Source organism: Rhyacophila brunnea, unplaced genomic scaffold (assembly GCF_057557595.1).
Source record: "Rhyacophila brunnea isolate RB1 unplaced genomic scaffold, BYU_Rbru_1.0 scaffold_22, whole genome shotgun sequence".
NCBI lineage: Eukaryota > Metazoa > Arthropoda > Insecta > Trichoptera > Rhyacophilidae > Rhyacophila > Rhyacophila brunnea.
Window position 1 is genome coordinate 34,990,083 of NW_028232882.1, and position 22,313 is coordinate 35,012,395.

At 35.2% G+C, this 22,313-nt stretch overlaps 1 protein-coding gene across 1 annotated transcript in view; it reads right to left on the reverse strand.

Annotated features, from left to right (window-relative positions):
- Positions 1–22,313, reverse strand: part of LOC147070499 (voltage-dependent T-type calcium channel subunit alpha-1G-like) — a 630,303-nt gene that overhangs the window by 766 nt on the left and 607,224 nt on the right. Inside the window, exons 23-33 of the mRNA XM_085949528.1 lie at positions 22,067–22,214; positions 19,766–20,150; positions 17,169–17,361; positions 16,006–16,155; positions 14,522–14,683; positions 11,519–11,737; positions 9,720–9,912; positions 8,564–9,133; positions 5,550–5,779; positions 4,807–4,980; positions 33–949 (exon numbers count right to left, since the gene is read on the reverse strand). Of these exons, the coding sequence (XP_085805654.1) occupies positions 33–949; positions 4,807–4,980; positions 5,550–5,779; positions 8,564–9,133; positions 9,720–9,912; positions 11,519–11,737; positions 14,522–14,683; positions 16,006–16,155; positions 17,169–17,361; positions 19,766–20,150; positions 22,067–22,214 (3,341 nt within the window). The remainder of the gene's footprint in view (positions 1–32; positions 950–4,806; positions 4,981–5,549; positions 5,780–8,563; positions 9,134–9,719; positions 9,913–11,518; positions 11,738–14,521; positions 14,684–16,005; positions 16,156–17,168; positions 17,362–19,765; positions 20,151–22,066; positions 22,215–22,313) is intronic.

A 22,313-nucleotide genomic window follows, 5' to 3' on the forward strand; every position in this document is an offset into this window, starting at 1 on the left:
AGCTCTGAGGCTTACTTTGCGGAGCAGGGAACTCAGCCGGTAAATCGACTCGAAGAAACGGTACTGAGTTGTCAACTTTGACATCGCAAGACGGCGGGAGAAGTAAGCTAGACTCCTCCAAGCATTCGTTATCGATCGCCTGCTGCTTGAAGAGATGTTTCGTGCTGCCGTACATTTTATGAGAAAGCCTCGCATTTTTGGGCACGTTTAAGAAAGTGGACGGACTTTGTTTAGGCTTTTCTGGTTCGGTTGCAGCCTGTTCGGGTTTCAGCAGGCAAGTCTGCTCACAGGCCAAACTTCCGTTTTTATATTTCCTCTTATAAAGTGAACCGTCTCGTTTGATAGGCAAATCTGTCTCGTCAGAATCGGTCCTTGCCTGAATGGGCTGAGGTTTATTACTCTGCGTTATCGTCGGTTCTCTTTCAACTTCCGGTATAACGGCAATCCTCTCTACATCAATTTCGTCATCTTCATCAATAAAACAAGGCTCCTCTTCATACAAAACGTTGGAAGTGGAGCTGTTTTTGTCTTGGATGATGTCCGACGTCACAGAGTCCATTCGCTTTCGGAGTCGTCGGTTCTGGTAGGACTCCGTAGAAGACTCTCGAGTGAGATGGTGTCGTCGCGCGTGATAGGATTCTGTCGAAGAGTCTCTCGTTAGGAGCCGTCTAATCTGATAGGATTCAGTGGAAGGTTCACGGGACAGGCGTCGCCTCACTTGGTAGGATTCGGTGGAGGCACCGCGGGAGAGGAATCCCCTGGGGTGGTCAAAGGAGCGCGCGGCGAGGGCGGCGGACAAGTGCGGCGCGTGCAGCGTCTGGCGGCGTGTGCCGTGGTATTGCAAGCGACGGAGAACGGCGCGCGGCGCGAGGGGACTGCCCCCGTACAGCTGGAGTGAGTTGCGGCCGCTCGGTGCAGAATATACAAAATCGGATGGCAGTGAGTTTACCTATGATAAAGTGAGGTGGTATTGTACATGATGACATTTATAAAGCAACAGTAATAAATGCTGTATACGATAGAAAAAGGGTGATAAGCCTAAATTTATATTTTTCAGGGGAGCCAAAATTTACTTTTGAACAATTTTGTAACATTGATGTGAGATTTACTAATTCAATGGCATTGATTCGACTTGTCCCTTCTCTCTGATTTATGACTAATTTGCCAAACTTAACTAAACCCTCAATTTTAAGACTTATCTCCTTTTTCCTTTTGCACACAGAAAAATTCTCTAATAAGCTTCAGGTGCAATTGCTAAACCTGCTAACGATGAGCGGGATTTGATTTGAACAATTAAAAATAACCATTTGTATAATAAGAAGCAGTCAAGTTCTTGAAGTAAATGGGATTTACGAGTTTCTCAAGATTTGGATATTGTTATAAAGATATGATCACGTTTGGTTAGGCTAGTTATAAGGGTAAAATGAAACTCAATAGATAAAACCGGAGCCTATTTGTTTTTTTTTTGTTTCATATTTTCAATAATAGAATTCTGTGTGTTATAGGAAAAGGGAGATAAGTCAAATTCACTAATTTTCAGGAAAGCCAATAGAAGATGGAGTTTGTGGAGTGTGAAATTTACTAATTTAACCTAAGGAATGAGTAACCCCTTCATTAAAAAATGTGGTTAAAGTTATTTGAAAAATGTTAGACAGACTTATCTCCCTTTTCCTTTTGTACACAGAATTATTATCCCCTTGGTCAATAATAGTACAGTATAACCCCTATTTTACGTTTTTTAAGGGACTGAAGAAAAAAAACCTAATTGGAGGGAAAATGTAAAAGGGGGGTATTGAAAAAAAGAACATTTAAATTTTATGTTTCTAAAAAAATAACGTTTTATTAAAAAACAACATTCAATTAAAATTTTTATTGAAAAATCGTTCGAATGTCACGACCCAATCATTGTCAAGTGCGCGTAACTCGCATATTTTGAATATTTCCGACGTAAATCGCGGGAAAGAAAAACGTAAATGCGGGTATTAAATGTACTGAAATACATCGGGACTGAAAAAAATACACGCAATTGCCGGGAAAACGTGAATTCCGGGCACGTAAAAACGAGGTTATACTGTATTTGGTTGTGTTAGGTGTATGTCATAGTAATATTTTTGCTTTATCTCCTATTCTATGTATTATTTTTTTTTTGAAATGTATGTCATCTTGCCACATGCTGTATTGACGTATTTTTTGTATGTAAATAAAAACACCCACGATGGCCGCGCGGCTTAAGAGTTGGCCTATAGCGTCGTGGGTCCCAGGTTCGAATCCTGGGTCTGGCAAGTACACATAAATTATTATTTTTCAGTTTGTGTATGAGTCAGAGTATGGACCTAATAGGTTGAGCAAGTGGCTGACATTCATTTCTCGTAAAAACAAAATCTGTTAATGGCCCGTGATCCTGTTAGGATCGGACATGGTCGAAAGTAAAAGAAGAAATAAATAAATTTAATATTATATGATCTACATCAGTGTTCTTCAACCGGTGGTCTGCGAGAATTTATTACCGGTCCGCGAAAGCTTACACCATCCTATCAACCGACTATATCGCTACACGATTCGGGGAATTCGCACTAGATGAAATGCTGGGAGAATTTTTGAATGCTGCTGATATTAACCAGAAAGTCATATTCAACATCATAAGCCAACATTTAAAAGCGTTAGCTGAAAACTTGAACAAATATTTCTCTGAAAATTAAGACCTACGTAAAGGTGGACCTCTAAACATCTGCATTAATAATCCCTTTTTGGAAGATATTAAATCATGCGCACTTGATCTTCGTGAGAAAGAAAAGCTGATTGAGCTATCCTGGTGTCTAGACATAAAATGCAATCATTGTCTCAATTTTGGATATCCCTTGATAAAGAATATCCATATGTGAATTATAAAGATCAGATTATTGGTAATTTTTTCGACTTCCTATTTATGTGAAAAGAACTTTTCATCTATGTCAGTAATAAAAACCAAAAAGAGAAATCAAATGGATGTTAATGCAGCGTTTCGTCTCTCAGAAACAATGCTGCAACCATGTATATCAAATTTGCTTACAAAGAAGCAGCACCAGATGTGGCACTAACCAAAAGTTGTAATTTTAAAACATAAGATTTAATAAATAAAATTCTATCTATAATGGTAATTATTTCTGGCTAATACCGGTCAGTGAAATATTAAATTTATCTTATGTTCACCGGGCCGCGGGTGTTAAAAGGTTGAAGAACACTGATCTACATAACACCATAGAAAAAGCTTGTCGTCAAAATTCCAGTTTCCAGTGTTCTCCGGTTTTACTTGGTAGCGATACAAGCCCTCTCAATATTGAAGATGAATAATGTTTTATGAACTGGTGCATAATAATACAATAAACAATGCTTGACACAGAACACTTATGATTCCATTTTGAATCTTATGATATCAAAAATCACGTAAAATATCATTATAACTTACAAAGGTCATTTTCCTTATTGTTAATATTATTTATTGCTTCAAAAACCCACTTTTGCTCGTTATTAATTTGACATTTAAGGCTCTGGCACACAGAACGCGATCTGTCGCGCCAGGCAGCGATCCAGTTGTACAACACAGGATTGCAATATCCCCGCTACAGCTGTTGCAACGAGCCAGTCGTGATCGCAGATTGCCCTGTGTGTAGCGGGGATGATACAATTGTGTGTATACAACTAGATCGCCACCCGTGGGGGGCAGATCTCTGCCCGCTGCAACAGATCGCGTTCTGTGTGCCAGAGCCTTTAAAGTGTAATAAATACAGTTATAAAACTTCTGTGATCATTTCTGGTTTCTTGAATTACAAGACTTGTTCATTTCAAAGATAATCCTAATAATTACAAGATAAAAAGAACTTTTTATATACAACGTTTTTAAATTTTCTGTTGAATCATATAAACTTGACTTGACTAGCTTAAACGATCAAAAAAATTTGTATCTGATAGAAATAATACTGAAATGTCATTTTGACACTCATATTGATTTCCATAGTAACGCACGTATATATTAATAATTTAGTTGCTAGGACCCCAGACCCTTGTGGACAGTGGACAAAAGTGGACAGTTTTTATATAAAGTAATATTAAAATCACCTGACATTCATGGGATTAGGGCAATGATACTCAACCTTTTTTTTCTTCGGGCCAAATACATATATTTGTAAAGTAACGTGGGCCGCATCACTACTGGTGTGACGAAAAAAACCATGAAACCTCCCCTTTTCTACAAAACATTTTTGAGATTTTAAAAATTATGCGTGTTTTTTAAATTAATCGTGTGCAATAGCAACACTCTTATACCAGATCTGATGTGGACCATAATGACAATCCTCTTCGGGTGTGTGTGTCAAAATCTGTGTGTCAAAGTCGAAACGCATCTCAAGATATATGAAATTCCTGATAATAAATGTGTTTCGGGCCACAGGTTGAGTATCGCTGGATTAGGGGATTGGAAACAGTAATATGCACAGTTAAAATACTCCATATAAACTAAATTAACAACCAAAAAGTGCTACTAGATGTGAACATTAGTTTTAATTCATATTACATTGGTACCGGATATATTTCTAGATTCTAGATTTCTTTTATTTTATCTAATCCCAGAATTTTAGGATTAAAAGTTCTTTAAACGTTGGTCCATTATGCATCTTAGGGCTGAACGCATATACAAACATGTCTCGATGGCGACACATCTAATTTGTTGATTAAATTTTGTTGGCATTGACAAAACACATGTACACAGCGTGAATGCTATATGTTCAGTTGAAAAAAATATCTGCCGTTTACCCGTTGAATAGGAATTACCTTTTTGAGAGGTCTAGACGGTCTGTTGATGGCCGAATCCATTTCCAAAGCGAGGCAGAGGGCCTGGTCTTCTTGGTCTTCCTGCTCCTTTTCGAACTCTCTTTCTAATTCCACTTCCATGTCCATCTCATCTTCCATCTGCTTGTGTGATTCTTCCAGATGTTTCATTAATACCTGTTACAATATTTAACAATTAGAAATTTAAAGATTTGTACACTTAAATAGACATCTTAAAATACATAATTTGTTGGTTCATTTGTAACCATTCAATATATTCTTATAATATCATCTTCTATCGAATCTTGGCAACCAAATTGCAGTACAATTATTACCTGTCCTGGGCTAGTCTTATTAAAGCACATTGAACCACTTTCAGGGGTTGTGTATCCAATAGAATTTCCTTCTGCCTATACTTAGACTACGGAAAATCCTCATAGATCCTCGTAAGCCTCCAGTCTTCTGACGGTTTGTTCCTTTAATGTCTAGTTTTTGACTCCATCAGTAAATCAGTCTTCCAAAATTTCACAGCAAGATTAGAATAAAGTCTCAAATTTATTTTTATTATAAATTTAAAGGGCAAATTCTAATTAATATTTTTTGTTTTCAGTCATAAAGTTCAGTAAAGTAGAAAATTTTAATTCTGGGCCAATAAAACATATTAAGCTTGTCGATTAGGATACCATTCATGATGATATGTATTTTGAATGCGATCACTGTTCAGTTTAAAGTCGTGATAAACTCACCGCCACCACGACATTGACCAAGACAAACTGCGCCATGAGAACGAAGATGACGAAGAAGATGGGCGCGATGACAGTGGAGACGCAGCAGTTCTTGACGCAGTCCACCGTGTGGTCGCATTCCTCGCGAAGAGTGTCTTTCATGATGCCGTTCCAGTTGTCGCCTGTCGCCACGCGGAACAGCGTCAGAAACGCCATGCCAAAGTTGGCAAAGTGGGCGTGCTCTCCTAATCCTAGAAGTTTGTTTAAGTCCTGTTTAAGTTATCCTACGCCTACTCTCCTACACAAACCGCTTCACTTGACATTTAACAACGTGCTAGCCTGGATTGTCGAAATGTACAGCTTTTCGAGTCCTCAAATTTTTAGAAAGTTAATATGTCAAACTAAATAATATAATACTATGATTCTTCTATTTATTTATGGAGCGTAATCTCTAATAATTGAAAGCGGTAAGGATATAATTATTTTGAATCTATATTTTCATAGCAACTTGTGTCTTGGCTTAGTTGGGCAAGAATATTCATGCTCATTCATAGATGAGGAGCCGCAGATGAATGTTGTCTCTATGTTAAGTGTCACCGTAATTCCACATCTAATTATTTACATATTTTATAATAAACGCTTAGAAAACACATTGACTATTCTTGAAAAAATATCCAACCTAATGTATTCAGAACATAAGCTAAAAATAAGATAATTATTGTTTAATTTCAGACAGTTTTATTATTTTTACAAGAGGTATTCTTGTATAATCTACATTTAGTTCGTTGTCTTGATGAAAACGTATATATCTTTCATGCATCATTAAAACGAACTGACGTCCATTAGTTAGACTATTTTTAAAGACCTTCTAAATTATCCTCTTTACGATTACAATTATTTTTATCATTAAAAAAAAATATACTTTATTCAACTTTTCCAAAGACACTGCAAACAGTGACAGCTGTTTTAAAATTTGGCCAAAACCAACATTCAAACTTTATCAATTTACCTACCTATGCTAATATTCCAATAATCCAAAATTGGTTAAATTTGTAAATCAAGAGATGATTTTTTCGTTTCTCGAGTAAAAAATTGTCTCTGCTTTTAAACATAGACACAGTAGCCATGTTAAACTTCTTAACAAACCCGAGTTGACTCGAGGTTTGGTTAAAAATTTAACTTCTTTTTTCTTTCGACCATGTTCAATCCTATTAAGATAGGCCTCCAAAAATTTAACTGGGCTTGTGAAATTTGGATTGTATGCTTAAAAATTCCAGTTTTTACATAGTTTAACATTTTATACAATAATATACATTGTTAATATAAAAATTAAAATGTGTTGCTTCATTTTTACGTACATAACAAATTTTACATGTCTTGTCACATATTATTAAATAATGATAATTATTACTATGAAAATGTCTTATAAGTGACTAGTATCATAAATTTAATAAAGATACACAGTTTAATTTTTACGTTGAGCATACCATAAAGTAAGTAACCTTTGTATCTGTAGAAAAGAAAAAAAATGTTTAATATGTGTGGATAGAGATACTGGTTCAAAGACGTGCAAACTCATTGCAGAATAGGTAGGTTGTCGCTTGATTGGTGGTAAAAGAGATTGTGTCGCCAATCGAAGACAGGTAAAGAAGAAGAGTAATTATTTATATCCTTAAAAATCGTGAGAGAAAGAGACGGTGTCATTGTGCGGTAGAAAAGGGGTTCAGAGGAAGCTCGAAATCGGTCTGTTAGGATGCATGCTGCATGACATATCGTCGGACAAGTCAGTTACAAGTCATTTTTGTTTATGTTTCCATGTCCACTCTCGGAGGGATAATGTGGCTGGTATGATAAGTATATTATGCAGTGCCTTTTTCACAAGAGAAAAAGATGTCTATATTGTAATTATTTTTTAAGTAATGCGTAATTTTTTATGCAACATTTCAAATATTTAAATAAACTAGAGTTTTAAAATATACATATTTAATGAAAAAGGTGGGCGTATCTCAAAGAAAAAGCACTGAATATATCCAATCATTGTAAAGAAGTATATAAGTATATATGTTTTTGCATTTAAAACATTAAATTCGCCATATAATACAGGTGTAAAAAATACTTTTCAACACATGTGGTAAAAATTAGCTAAGAATTTTATGACAGTTACATCGTTTTGGTGTTTTCTGTTGATTGGGAAATTGAATATTATTATTTCTATGGCATTGATAAAAATCATTTAAAAACATTTTTAGTAAGCGGATATTAAACACTAAGGACGACACTATCTAATAGAAATATGTTCGCACAGTGACACAAGTAGCAGGGAACATATTGTTTTAATCCAAAATATGACTTCTCTAAATGTTGTGTCGTATTCCGCTCCACAGTACAGGACGTCAATATGGACATCGTGTCATATCACATCTCACAAAATACGACGTTTAAAGACGTCATGTCCGCAAATGTACTATTAAATTACACTACATCAAATATATAATACCATAGTTAGATATTAAGTATACATAGTTAGAATAATACAGTAAGCTACATTTTTAATACTAATGGTTTTTCATGTTTGCATAGATAATCAGTAGGTACCCGATGCAAATTTGCAAACTACATTCAATATACTATTCACTTGATTTATGTGATTTTCTCAAAGCCTGGGTATTTGTGATTGTATTACTGATTACACTACTGTTTCACTACACTACTGTCATTGGGCCTCATGGCCTGTTATGATGTTAAAAAGAATATTATTATATTATATAAATTACAATTACATATTGTTTTTGGGGATACATTGAGTGTTGAGGTGTTGTGGAGGTGTTTGTTAAGTTAATCCACCGGTTATTAGGTTTGATCTCCTCGGGAGCAGACATGGATTTGAATACAGAATCATTATTGTAGTATCGATGACTTTTAACTGACTCGTCTGAAGATTTGTCCGGCGGCTTTCATTCAACGTTGCAGTAAGTGAGTGTCGAGAAAGACGAGTGATTGATTTTTGAAGTCTAAATGAAGACTGTTACACGAACCTTGGCAAGGCACTTCGTCGGAACACTCCAGCCGTCCGAAGAGCTCGACTCCCAAAGCAGCAAATATAAAAAACAACAAAAAGAATAGCAATCCCAAATTACCCACTTGAGGCAATGCCTGCATAACAGTGTCTAATAGGGCTCTTATTCCTTTGGCCATCTTTAGTAGCTTTAGAACTCTCGCTATTCTCAGGACCCTCATCACTCTCATTATGGTGGGGTTAATTGGAATTATGTTGGACTGCAACTCCTCCAACACGATACCGACGATGGACAAAATTACGATGAAGATATCTAACTGATTCCATTTGTCTTTTAGATAGATTTTAAAGCCCAATGCTAGTAATTTCATGATTGCTTCTAAAATGAACACTGCTGTGAAAAAATAGTTGAATATTTTGAGGGCGTATCCTAAGGCGGCCGGCATTCGATAGTATTCGATTGCCATTGTGACTACATTTAGGCCGATTACGCCTGCGATTGCCAGGTCAAAGTATTTGGAGGTGACAACGTTGTGGACAAACAGCCTTCCTTGCGAGTAGTTTGAGTAGTATGGAGGCTCGTGCATTTCTGAAATCAAACAAAGAATATTTCAAACAATTATTATATAAATAATATAGTATTTATTTTATTATTATTATTGACCTGATCAGTGCCACGGACGAGTTAACTCGCCAAAGCATGTATGTCGTGTCAGGCCACGGACGAGTTAACCCGCGGGTTCTTGTAAACGTTATAATTTCTGAATAAACTATTTATGTATATTTTCTAAGCAATATTTATCATTTTAGTGTGAAAATATTCACGATAAACTCGAGAAACATGTTGATTCGGTAAGATTTCACAAATATTTATTATTCTGTTCCTATTTCATATTTTATAAGGGATTTATTTTATTCCAAAAATAGCTGGCCTACAAGTCGCGAGCCTAATACTACAAGGTTCTAAGTGTTCGTCCTTGAAAAAACAAACCCAACAATGAAGTAGTATTCTAAGCTGCCTCATTTTGCTTTTGTTTCTCTAAAGACAAACACTTAGAACCTTGTAGTTCTCCACTCGCGAAGTGTCCAACTAGTAAAAATTGGCTGGCAGTGATTAGGTTAAGGGTTAACATGAACTAAAAAAAATTAAATTGCATGACATTAGCGAAACCTACTTCTTCTTTTTTTCTCCATTTGCAGTGCTCTTTTTGCAGCTCTTCTCACTCTTTCCTCTTTCTCCTGCTCCTCGCGACATCTGTGGAAGTTCTCCACGACAACTCCGACGAACATATTTAATACGAAGAATCCCACCAACAGGATGAAGGCGATGAAGTACAGCAAACGCCATTCCGAATAATTCACGATTGGCTGTAGAATTCAGTACTCATTAGTATATTGAACATACATAATTTTGAAAACACTTCTGAGAAAATATATTATAACCAATAGAAAAAATCTTTTTTGAAAAAAGTAAGACACCCTGCAGGAATCGAACCTGCATCTTTCGGGTTTCGCGCCCATGCACATAGACCACTATGCTATAGGCGTCATACTTAATTGCGACAAATTTTAACTAATGGCTCTTAATACTCTCTAAAACGCTTTCCAAATTGAGTCACTATTGGCGATACTGGGCTGCACAAAAGGGGCAAAGAATATTAATAGAGACCTGTACTGTTTACCTGTATCAATTAATTCATGTGATTTTCAGTCACGTTTCTTTGAATGTAACATTGCATTTAAATGAATTTTATCCACTATAATATGTCATTTTATGTATTTTTGATTTCGTGGTCAAAGCTACTGCTTGTATAAAAACATACATTGCGTTTAAATGGTTTTTTAGTAGTAACTATATCTCATGCTCTAAAAATGGCAATAGACTGAAATGTATGAAAAATTTATGGATTCAGTAGAACTTGTGCAGATAATGCCAAAATATTTAAATTAGTGATTACTAGGCTTAGGAATTTTAGGTGCTAAAATATGAATAATAGGTACCTAACAATTGGAAAATATGTTATTAAAATTTCATAATTAGGTGCTAAAACACAAAAATAGGTGCTAAAAGTTTAAGTAAGTTTTACAATATATCATACATAGTTCAACAGTTTAATTTATTATTTATGCACAAATAGAAAACGCTTTATTACAATAGATAATAAAATAATGCTTCAAATTTTCGAAAGCGAATCTTTGACGATTTGATCCTAGCAAATTTTTATACACGGAAAAACTTCTTTCCACTTGGTTCAACAGATGTTATTATTGCGTATGTAAATGAAACTATTTCTGAAGTAGAAAAAATTGAAACATCTGAGGCATCTGATGGAATTTCCAAAACAGCTTAAATATTCTGCAGCGTTTGAAGTCCAGTATTTTTATTTAAAATACTATTTAATTTTGTATTTATTTTTATTCCAATTGGTCCAGGAACATTTTCTTATTTTAGCAGCAGTATTGCTTAACATATTAATTTGCTCCACTACTTAATGACTTTGTAGAATGTAGATGATTCTAACATTTCAATTGTGTTTATTAGTGTTATTGTGTTAATTAATTTTGTGTTTATGTGACGAATATGTAAAAATATGTAATTATCCAAAAACATTAAAAAATAGGTGCTAACAAATAGGGCTTAAATGGTTCAAACTTGTCTGAAACAGATAGATATTTTTGATATTTTGTTGCGGGGCCACTCAAAAAAAATATTTAAATACCTAAGAATCCTAGCCTAGTGATTATAAATAATATGGCAAATGTGCACGTCATCCTCTTGAAAAGTTAGTGTAAATATGGCAGCTATAATCAAGCCGGCTATGTTTCAAATTTTAATCTGCTTATTTATAATTAAAATTATTGTTATGGTTACCAAATCTACCACACTAAAAATATACCAGAGATGCCATCAAGTGTTTTTATACTAAAATTTCAAAAGGTTTGTTATATCCAAAATCTTGTTCAATTTGTTCACCTGTTGATCGACGCCGACTGCATCCAGTCCGGTGTACATGATGTTAACCCATCCGTCTCTGGAACTCAGCACGAAGAGCGACATGAGGGCTTTGCCCAAGTCATCAAAATTGTACTTGCGGTTGATCCAGGCGTTGCCCTTAATCGCTAAGCATTCTGTTTTGTTCTTGACACCTTTGATGTTCTCTCCTTCACAGTAGAAGAATGCTCCCTTAAACAACTGGAATCAAAGAAATAGACAATGCAGTACACAATAACGGGGCGTTTTACGTGGGCGAACTCGGCGAAGCGTTGAGCGGCACGCGCAACTCAAATGTATAACCGTGTGTGAAAATGTTTGTAAACAGTCTTTTTTTGGTTGTAGTGAGTTGCGCGCGTCGCTCACGTAAGACGTAGTGTTATGGCAGTTGTAAGAAAATGAGGTTTCTTTTGGAAAAATATTATTAAAAAAATAAATGCTAGCGATTTCCTTATAAACTTTAAGGCTTCGGCCACACCGAAGTGCTTCGCTTAGTGCTAAGCTAGGTGCTATGCATGTCTATTAAAAACACTACTGCCACATTGCACGCTTCGTGCTTAGGTACAAATTCAGTTGACATTTGGGAGCGCACAAGTCAACAACAATGTCACTCTCAAAACTAACCAGAAAGATACTTCTCACAGAGAATTTAAGTTTAAAATTTTGAAAGTCTCAAATTCAAACTTGTTGGGTGCATAATGTCAATTCATCTAGAAGCACTCTCAACTTCTCTACAAAGAATTTCGGAAATACGATGAAAAGATTTTTAGTTATTTGAGGATGAACCAGGAAACATTAGACTTATTGTTGGGCATTTTTTTTTAAATTTAAATTAAAATTTCCTCCGTCTTGCAAAATCACTTGGCGACAAAATAAAATTAACCAACATGTTTGTTCGCTGGTAGACTCACTAGGTGACTAATAATCATGTAGCGAGGTGCGAAGCGTGCAGTGTGGCCATTGCGATAGTATAGTATGTGTCCGTTCGCTGGGATATGTTACCTAGCTCGTAGCATAGCACTAAGCACCAAGCGACGCATCTACCTGTGTGGCCTCGGCCTAACACTCGTACAAACATAAATTGAATAACATATTTTGATGCACATTTTTAATGGGAGGACAAGTAAAAGAATCTTTTAAAACATACTACACACTAGATCAGGAGTAGTCAACCTGGTCCCTACCGCCCACTAGAGGGTGTTCCAGCTTTCATGGTGGGCGGTAGGGGTTTCCATAATTGATTTCCCATGCAATTGGACGAGTCTACCATTGCAGATATTAATGCTTTATTGGTGGCATATGTACGTTATTTTGTCGAAAACAATACATTACGAGAAGAAATGCTGTTCGCAATAAATCTCATTACAGATACAAGAGTATTATCTATATGTAATACTGTTTAATCATACTTTACAAAAAATAATATTCATTTGAATAATATTGTTGCATGCGCAACTGATGGATCACCATTAATGGTAGGTCTCTATCGTGGATTTGTTGCTTATTTGAAGGAAGAAGTGAGGCGTCTAATTCTAAAAATCGATAAGTCCACATTTGGTCAAAATCGAGAAAAAAATATGCATGTATTCTTTGTATAATTTTACACAATATGTTTTGATCTATAAATTCCAAAACGCGACATAACCCTACGAAAAAAAATATTTTAAGTTTCGATTTATTACAAAAAGCGCCAAGTCCGTGTTTCATATTATTCAAAGCTTGGTTGATTTCGCGCGTGTTTAAGTCAACCAATAAGGGAACGTTCAATATTGAAAAGGGCGTCTCCCATACTGCAGCATCTGGTAAACTCATGACAGTGCCACGGAAATATGTGCCTTATGCGGAGTAAATTAAAAAGTGAGATACAAATAGCGCTAGGTCCAATTTTATTTTGTCTATATTTATTACATTTAAGAGTTTATCGGCTGAAACAAATTGCAATATGGTTCTAATTTCGACATAGAATACGACGGAAAAAATAATCTCACGTTAAAACAAATAATTGAAGCTTGAAACATAAAAACGTTGTTTCCCGAAAATATTGAATTGTGGACTTGTCGCTTTTTGTAATTAGACACCTCAAGTGTCAAATGTTTTATGTATCCATTGTGTTGTGCACAGACAACATCTTGTAGGAAAATATCTAAGTACGAGTCTCCATTCATCATTAACTACAATAATTCGAGCCGTAAACAAGATCAGATCCAATTTAAAAAATGATAGAGTGTTTCGACAGCTTTGCCAGAACGATAATGAAGATTTTATTAGGTTACTTTTGCACACAAAAGTTCGGTGGCTGTCAAACGGTAAAATTTTATAAAGTAAAGTTACTTCCCTACTTTACAAATCACCATTACTGTGGAATCGGTGGGCGGTTAAATTTTTTTACCACTAACAGAGATACTAAAGTGGGTGGTAGGTATAAAAAAGTTGACTACCCCTGCACTAATGGTACATTTATTATTAAAATGTTTTTTTCAACACGTCACCACCGAATGGACGGTGGGGCGGGGTAGGTCGCGCTGTTATTGTAGTCTGCTGGTAACATTCTTGCTTTCGATATTTACTTATGTGGGTACTGTTATTTGCGATTTTACATGATTGTTCATCTAAAATATAATAATACCTAATGAAAGAATATGTTACGTTACGTCGCATTACCCATGGTTTTCTCCAATGCCTCTTTTTCCTATTCCTCTTTCTCTCGATGACATTTCTGCATTCATATAACAAACAATCACAAATAATTGTTTGAATTCCAATATGAACCACAATTACATTTGATGCCATTTTGTAATGAATTGAGTATTTCACTCTCGGTGACACGTGTAAACAAAAAGTGAATACCTGGATTCAATCCACTGCAGATGATCATCCGCAGCGACTCATCTAAATGAGACATTAGTAGCATTATTATCAGCTTCACTTTCAGATATTCACCTTTTTTACAACGTTTTTGGTTGAAATTGATTATTTTACTATTACCTGAACTCCGAGTATTCCAAAGATGATGAAGAATGTGCAGCAAATGAGGACAATGTTTCCGATGGGCCTCAAAGAAGAGAGGAGTGTTTGCACGACTAGCTTGAGACCAGGAGCCCTGTTGATCACCCTCAGTGGCCGCAATGATCTTAATAACCTAAAAACCTGAAAGTACGAAAAATTGATTCGTGCATGTTCATTATATTTACGTGTACATGTTTGATTGATCAATATGATATATTTGAATTTGATTATTTTATTTTCTACGTAACCTATTTAATAGATGTGAAAACTAGGAATTGCAATACCGAATGAAAATATCACTACTGGTTTTTTGGTATTTCTTATCGAAAACCGGTATTCGTTAAAACATAAATACCTACTTATCAGTAAATATAGCCATTACAATTTCTTTAAAACATTATTTTATAGATAAAACCTAGGTACCTATCTACATTTATTATTGTGACATGTAAAAATATGTAGGTTTTAATCACAATATTGTAGAGTTTGGTGATTTTTACAAATAATTTGAATATATCTCAAAAAGTTCATTACACAATGCTTACGGGCCCTTTTAATTAATTTTGTAATTAACGTGTTAATTTGCATTTGAAAAGTAATTAGCAAAAACACAATTTTGTGCGGCCCGTAAGCATTGGGTTAAGTGTAAATAAGTGCGGCTGCAGGAAAAGCTTCAATTCAAAACTTGTACAATCATCAATAATGTTATTATAGAATAATTGAACATTCGTCACGGATGCTTTTTATTTGGAAATAATATCAGTAGGTTAATTTATCGAGACAATTTTATAAATGAGTATATTTAATGAATTGTGTTTTATTGTGATATCACCTATGTTGGATTCAGTAATATTTTGCATTTTATCAGCACATAACTTATACACTCAATTGAATAGGTAATACAGTATAAATTAATGAAGAAATAACATTAAATTCATCGTCAAAAACGTAAACGAGTGTCGTTTCTTAATACCGAAAAATTTGGTATTTTGGATTTTTAAAACCGATATTTCGGTATTGATAAATACTGGAATACCGGTTTTGAAATACCGGTATTGTAATCCCTAGTGAAAACTACTTGTGTACTTATATACAATCATGAAGCTAGCTGTTCAAGACACAACAGAATGATGTAACTGATCTTGGAAAGGTAATGTCACCTGTCATCTGTCTCCATCATGATGCTTGAAAGTGTATTACATATGTATTTATTTTTCGCGTGCTTTGCACACCTCCAATAGCTTGGTGGACGAAACGGTCAAAGGAGCCGTGGTGTCGGCTGAGGTTTGATCCCGTGGCTTTAAAATATCTATTTTAAAATAGTAAAATTTTGAGTAACCTAGCATTGTTTTCAGTTGCCTTTTATAACCTACCACTCTTCGCCACTGTCGCATGGTAGTTGATGAGTGTAGATAAACAATACAATAAAATTAGTGTTTTTTAAAGTAAATTATATAGTTTACCCTTAGTATTCCAAATATTCTAGGACTTGACTCTGATAAGAGTGACATGAGGAGATCAATGATTGAGATGATGACGAGGGAACCGTCCATGATGTTCCAGCCTGATGTGAAGTAGGCGTCAGGACCGTAGAACATACCAGCTGCCACAACCTGAAAGATCAATGTATTTCAATGAAAGTGGTCTCAGAAATGGCTTCTTGAACACGGGCTATGGAAACCATATTTTATGTTTAAGAGACGTAGCAATTGAGTGAATTAAAAAGTTAATAATAATTATGGCGGAGAGTTAGAGAGGTACAAGTGCATAAACGATCAAGAAATACACATCAGACTAAAAGATTGAAATTGGTTATCATTGGCGGGATAGTGGAGTCAATCCACTGTTGGATGAAGGCTTCCCCATAGCTAGAGTTGGGTTTCGGGAATTTCCCGACGGGAATTCTCAAGAATTGAAATTTTTAACATTTCGGGAAATCCCGGATCTCGAGAATCTTTTCTCGGGATTCGGGATTTCTTCATTACCAAATATTAATTGAAAAAACGATTTTCTATATGGAAAAAGTGGACAGAAAACACAAAACGTTCGAAATCCCGAATCTCGAGATTGAGATTTTCTCGGGAAATACCCAACTCTACCCATAGCTATATCCACTCTTCTCAGTTCTTAGTTCTTCACAGCAATTAGTCATTACTTTTATCTTCAAGATATTTATCTTTTAACATATTTTGCAATTTTCCTTTGTAAGCTCCTGCATCCTACACAAACAACAATGCTGCCTGCAAAGCATTGGTGGTTGAGTTTTTCAAATATTTCAAATTATAAATGTTGCTATGAAAATATAACAACTCCCTTCATACACAGCGAGATTGTGGAGTTAGAAACTATTGCTCGGAATTAAATGTTACTTAATTCATATGATATATTGCAATTTTCTACTTTATGCTCTAATGGAAATTCTAATTATGCTGAGAGCAGTATTTTGTATGTATATTTTTAACATTATGTATGTATGAAGTGATATGAAAATTGCCTTTAACTTAATATATTTTACTTAGTTGTCACTTGCATCCCTTGAGTTTTAAGCCCCTCATGACTCTATTAATTAAAGTAAAGAATAGCTATTGTTCCTTATTTTCACGAGTGATTATTTAGGTTTTCTTACCTTGACAAACATTTCCAAGGCAAAGACTCCAGTGAAGACGTAGTTGGCAGTAGCAAGGAATGCTCTCTCGGTGCTGGTGGGTGGAATATTGGGTCGCTCCATTGCAAGAGTTATGCAGTTGAGAGCGATGAAAAGAAGAATCACATTATCAAACCACTTTCGTTCAACTATCCAGTAACATAACCTCCGAAACCTGAAATGGAAGATAACGTAATGTATAAGATACTCATAACTGATTGAACTGGTGTTTACATAGTAGAATTGAATCCATTAGAAATTATATTTAAGTCGTGGCACTGAATTGCGAATTATGATGGTAGTGCTAAGTATTAATTATCATCGAATGCAATATGATTCCATATTTTGTTCAAATTATTTACCATTGATTTCGATATGCAATAATCATCATTTTCTACAAACAATTTACCATATTGCATTCAAAGCTTGTAAGATCGCTCTACCAACAAAGTTTACAGTTGTGTGTCATGGCCTGACTATAGTGGGCCTTGTGTCGAACCCATTATAATAGTGAGAAACCAATATCATTCTACAATTTTGAATTGGTATTTTGACAATATTTAGAACTGACTTGACTGGAAATCCATCATCGATACAGTTCAAACCCCTGAAACTTGAATTTGTAGTTGAACGTGTGATATTGTTTTATCAATAATAACTTTAGTGGAACAATGATTTAACCCTGATCATGTGCAAATGCGATTTCTTCTAGCGCAGGAATTAGGCAGGGCTAGTACGATTATTGTTTTGGTTACTATTGTCAACTGTACTTACATCAATAATATTGCATGGCTTTTTCTCGCTCAGTGCCTCTTTGACTATTTATATATATACAGTATAACCCCTATTTTACGTTTTTTAAGGGACTAGAAAAAAAAACCTAATTGGAGGGAAAATGTAAAATGGGGGTATTGAAAAAAAGAACATTTAAATTTTATGTTTCTAAAAAAATAACGTTTTATTAAAAAACAACATTCAATTAAAATTTTTATTGAAAAATCGTTCGAATGTCACGACCCAATCATTGTCAAGCGCGCGTAACACGCATATTTTGAATATTTCCAACGTAAATCGCGGGAAAGAAAAACGTAAATGCGGGTATTAAATGTACTGAAATACTTCGGGACTGAAAAAAATACACGCCATTGCCGGGAAAACGTGAATTCCGGGCACGTAAAAACGAGGTTATACTGTATATTGATTTCTGCCAAAACGATCGGTACCAAATGTTGTATTTTTATACATACATTGGCCATTTTGAAAACGAGGTTGACTTGTACCGAAACCAAAATATTCACAATATACATACGTAGGTTATCACAAAAGTCGCATTTGTCATATCTACAATATAATAAAATATCAAAACAGGCCAAAGATGGTGAATATAAACTAGCATATTTCAATATGATGACTCCGGAATATTAATTTTCCTATGGTTACCAATTAAACGACACAAAAAATCTTGTGGAATTTCTATCATTTAAAAAAAAATTGCATTTTCTTATATCAAACAACAATAAATGCAGTTCCACTATGAATCAAAAAAAAAAAATGTACATATTACATTTCACCGTAACACAGTTCGCCGTGAGCTTTCTTATCGGAAAGAGATAACCGTATACTATACGGTCTCCAATTTTAGTAGATTTAATATGAACATTAAAGAATGAAAACCTAACCTAATAAATAATCCAGTATATCGGCTATTTTCAAAATTTGTTTGCCACTGGCTTCCCGTAAACCGACAAGAACTGTGTTTTATTTAGACATGAATTTTATCTCAGTACTATACGACCCAAATAGGTTGAACGGTCTTTAATATACAACCATATATTTCTGTTATAACATTTCACGGTGAAGTGTGATACGGCGAACTGCATAAGAACAAATTTTCGGACACACTTAGTATCCGCATCAACAACCATATCTATCCTTTCGTTAAGGTTAGCTCTAGTTAAAATCTCTGCATTTGGGCTTAAGGCTATACTTCAGCTGAGGCATGATCTAAAAAGATCGTGACTACGCGACGCGCAGATTGTGCAAACGACGCGTACGGAACAAAACATAATTTGTCATAAAAATTCAACATGCGTCCATTTAATGTTATGTTTATTGTTATATTAGTAATACTAATAATATATTCATTGACATATTTTCTTTTTTGAGTACATGCGTGACGTTTTTTAATCATCTTTACATGATTTAAGAATTAATTCCCCCGTCGCCATCAAAAAACAAATTGACGTATTCACAGCTCGACATTCGCTCTCCGATTGCCAGCGCGTCCGAAATTTCGTCGCATCTATAGTTGAAAATTATTTACCGTTTCACTGAAGTATGCTCTTAATATACAACCATATATTTCCGATACAAAATTTCACGGTGAAGTGTGATACGGCGAACTGTATATGTACAAATTTCCGGACACGCTTAGTATCCACATTAACAACCATGTCTTATTAGTCTTTAGTGAAGGTTAGCTTAAGTTAAAATCTCTGCATTTGGGCTTAATAGGGTTTAGGAAACAAATTATTATGTTAATAAACATTATCATTTTTAATAAAAGAAAAAAATCATACCTATTATTATTTGCGAAAACATACAGCGAGTATTCATCTCTCTCTTTAAGGCATCCTTTAGGCTCGAAGAACTTAAATAACTCCTTCAGTTTGGTATTACCACTATTTCTGTGTTCCATGTTCATGTTCACAACGACATTGGAATTGTTGTTACTATTATTGTTAACGGGGTTCTGTCCCGAGTTGATATCGTCTCTAATTTGTTTAATACTTGGCAGCGGACTCAGCCCACTATTGTCCGGCTTCTCGGGAGCTGTCAGATTTGAGATGATGATATTGGAAGACTTTGGCGGTGACATTGTGTTTAATTGCTGCTGGATCGGCTGGACTTTGATTTCGTTTTGTTGTTTCTCGTTGTTGTTTTCGATGGTTGTCGGATGACATCCTAAAACAATTGAAAGGCATAATAATTTTAGGTCTTGAGTCATAGTCAAAGATAAGGGCTATTTATCTTTATATAAACCCATACATATTTATCACAAAGGTGATTTTGCATTTCGATAACACCAAAATGTAAAATTACTCTAAAATTTGATGCATACGACCTGATGTATAGTCATAGGTGCCCTTAAAATCTTAAATGAATGTTGGTCACTTGCTCAATCTATTAGATCCATGCTCTTAGTCCAAACACAGTGTTATCTTTTCGGCAACGGAAATCCTTAACAACGCGCCCCAATCCTTCACGTGGTCCAGTGGAAGGTGTATGTCAGTAATAAGACTCGATGGATGTTAATCTTCAGAGATGTTTATTCGTCAATTCTCAATTTTCAGTAACATGGTGTAAAAATAAAAGGGAAATAACTCAGGAGAGTTCGGTCTGTAGTGAAACAACTCGGTGAGCAGAGCTGAGGTTAGTTTGAACAAGTTGAATGGTCCGAATTGAATGATATCAGAATCATTTATAATAGTATAAATAATATGAAATAGTAAGTAAGTAGTATTAGTGATGCTATGTTCATGTACAGGGGTTTATATTTGTGTAGTAACACAGCGAGATAGGGTGGATAAATTGGGGTTGATCAATAATATAATATTGAGTAGGTACATTGCAATAGTCGAAATCACACCGATCGAATATTCTTAACAATGGTACATAATTAGTAACTTAGGGTGTCGATGAATTAAACAAAAGACAATTTATTGTCATTGGGGAGATATCGTAGAGAGGGGAGTTATGGATACATAACAACAAATTGAAAACCCCACAACTTCATAAGCTGACACGTTGCTGCTCGGCCATTGCGGGTATTTTAACTTAGGATTTGTTTACATGTGTGTAGTACAGATCATTAGTACTTGCTATTCGCACTAATACCGCACTAATACCGCACTAATACATGTGTAAACAGGCCGAATATTAATAAGCATTAGTAAAAATGCAAGTGCGAGTGAATAAAAAGCCATTCTATTATTTGTACGTACTGCCACCATGTCCACTCGCACTTGCAGCTTGTCACAAACCAAACCACCCATCTAGTGTTTAGTGACAAATATGTATATAGTATACTTTTTTTTTGTTTTTAAAATGGTGAAACTAATATTAAAATTTTATTTGTCAACTCGTGTAAACTCTACTCAGGATTTTAAGTAGCGTGACTAGTGAGTACTAATGATTGAAACCTCGTATTCACTAAGAGACAAATGGAGCAACAAGTTGCAGGACATGATGCTCAACATCTACGTCGGTGTCTCGGGAACAATGTCACGAAACATTTTGCTTGTTTACACCAGGAATCATATCAGCTGACACAAAAATGTCACCCGAGGAGGTTGTGTTGGTCAGTGCGGTGTACATATTTATTCTAACAAATAATTTATCTAAATGTAAGAGAAAGAAGTAGTGGGTACGGAACTACTTACTACAAAGAGAAAGAAGAGTGGATATTCTAAGTGATCTTTGAATGTCTGACGGATCGTTTTGTTGAGCCATACTGAGCGACACGTTGCGCACCCGTCTACACTAAACTTGCCAACATCTGACGCGGACTGATAGGCAGCTTATGTGCTCGCTTGCGGTGCGAGGACACGCAAAAAGTCCCGCGTCACATAAAAATGCCTCACTATATTGTAGCGTCATGTTGAGGGACATTTTGTTCCCTAATGAATACAAGGTTTAATATTGAGTCCGTGTAAACAAGCCTTTACGCGGATGAAATCGGGTGAATCGCCAAGCATCGCCACAAATCCAAAATGGCAGTTATCATTAATAAAAGTATCATAATAAATATAGAATTCAAGCAAATTAATATAGTATTGTACTTGTCATTCAATCAAAGTTTTTGATTAAAACTATCTAACCTGTCAAAAGATCTGGTGTTAGAGATAATCTATGATGTGCTGCCCTCTGTTGAAGATTTCTATGGTGAGGATATTGTAAATTGGATTGGTGATTTGATTTTTGAGGCGGCGACGTCTGCGTAGGAGGAAGTCCACCACTCCATGCAACCTGCAAGCAAATCATTAATTATTATTAACAGATTATAATATATATGTACTGTTTTTTGGTAAAGGTTCTCAATGAAACAAATAAATGTTCGTAAATGAC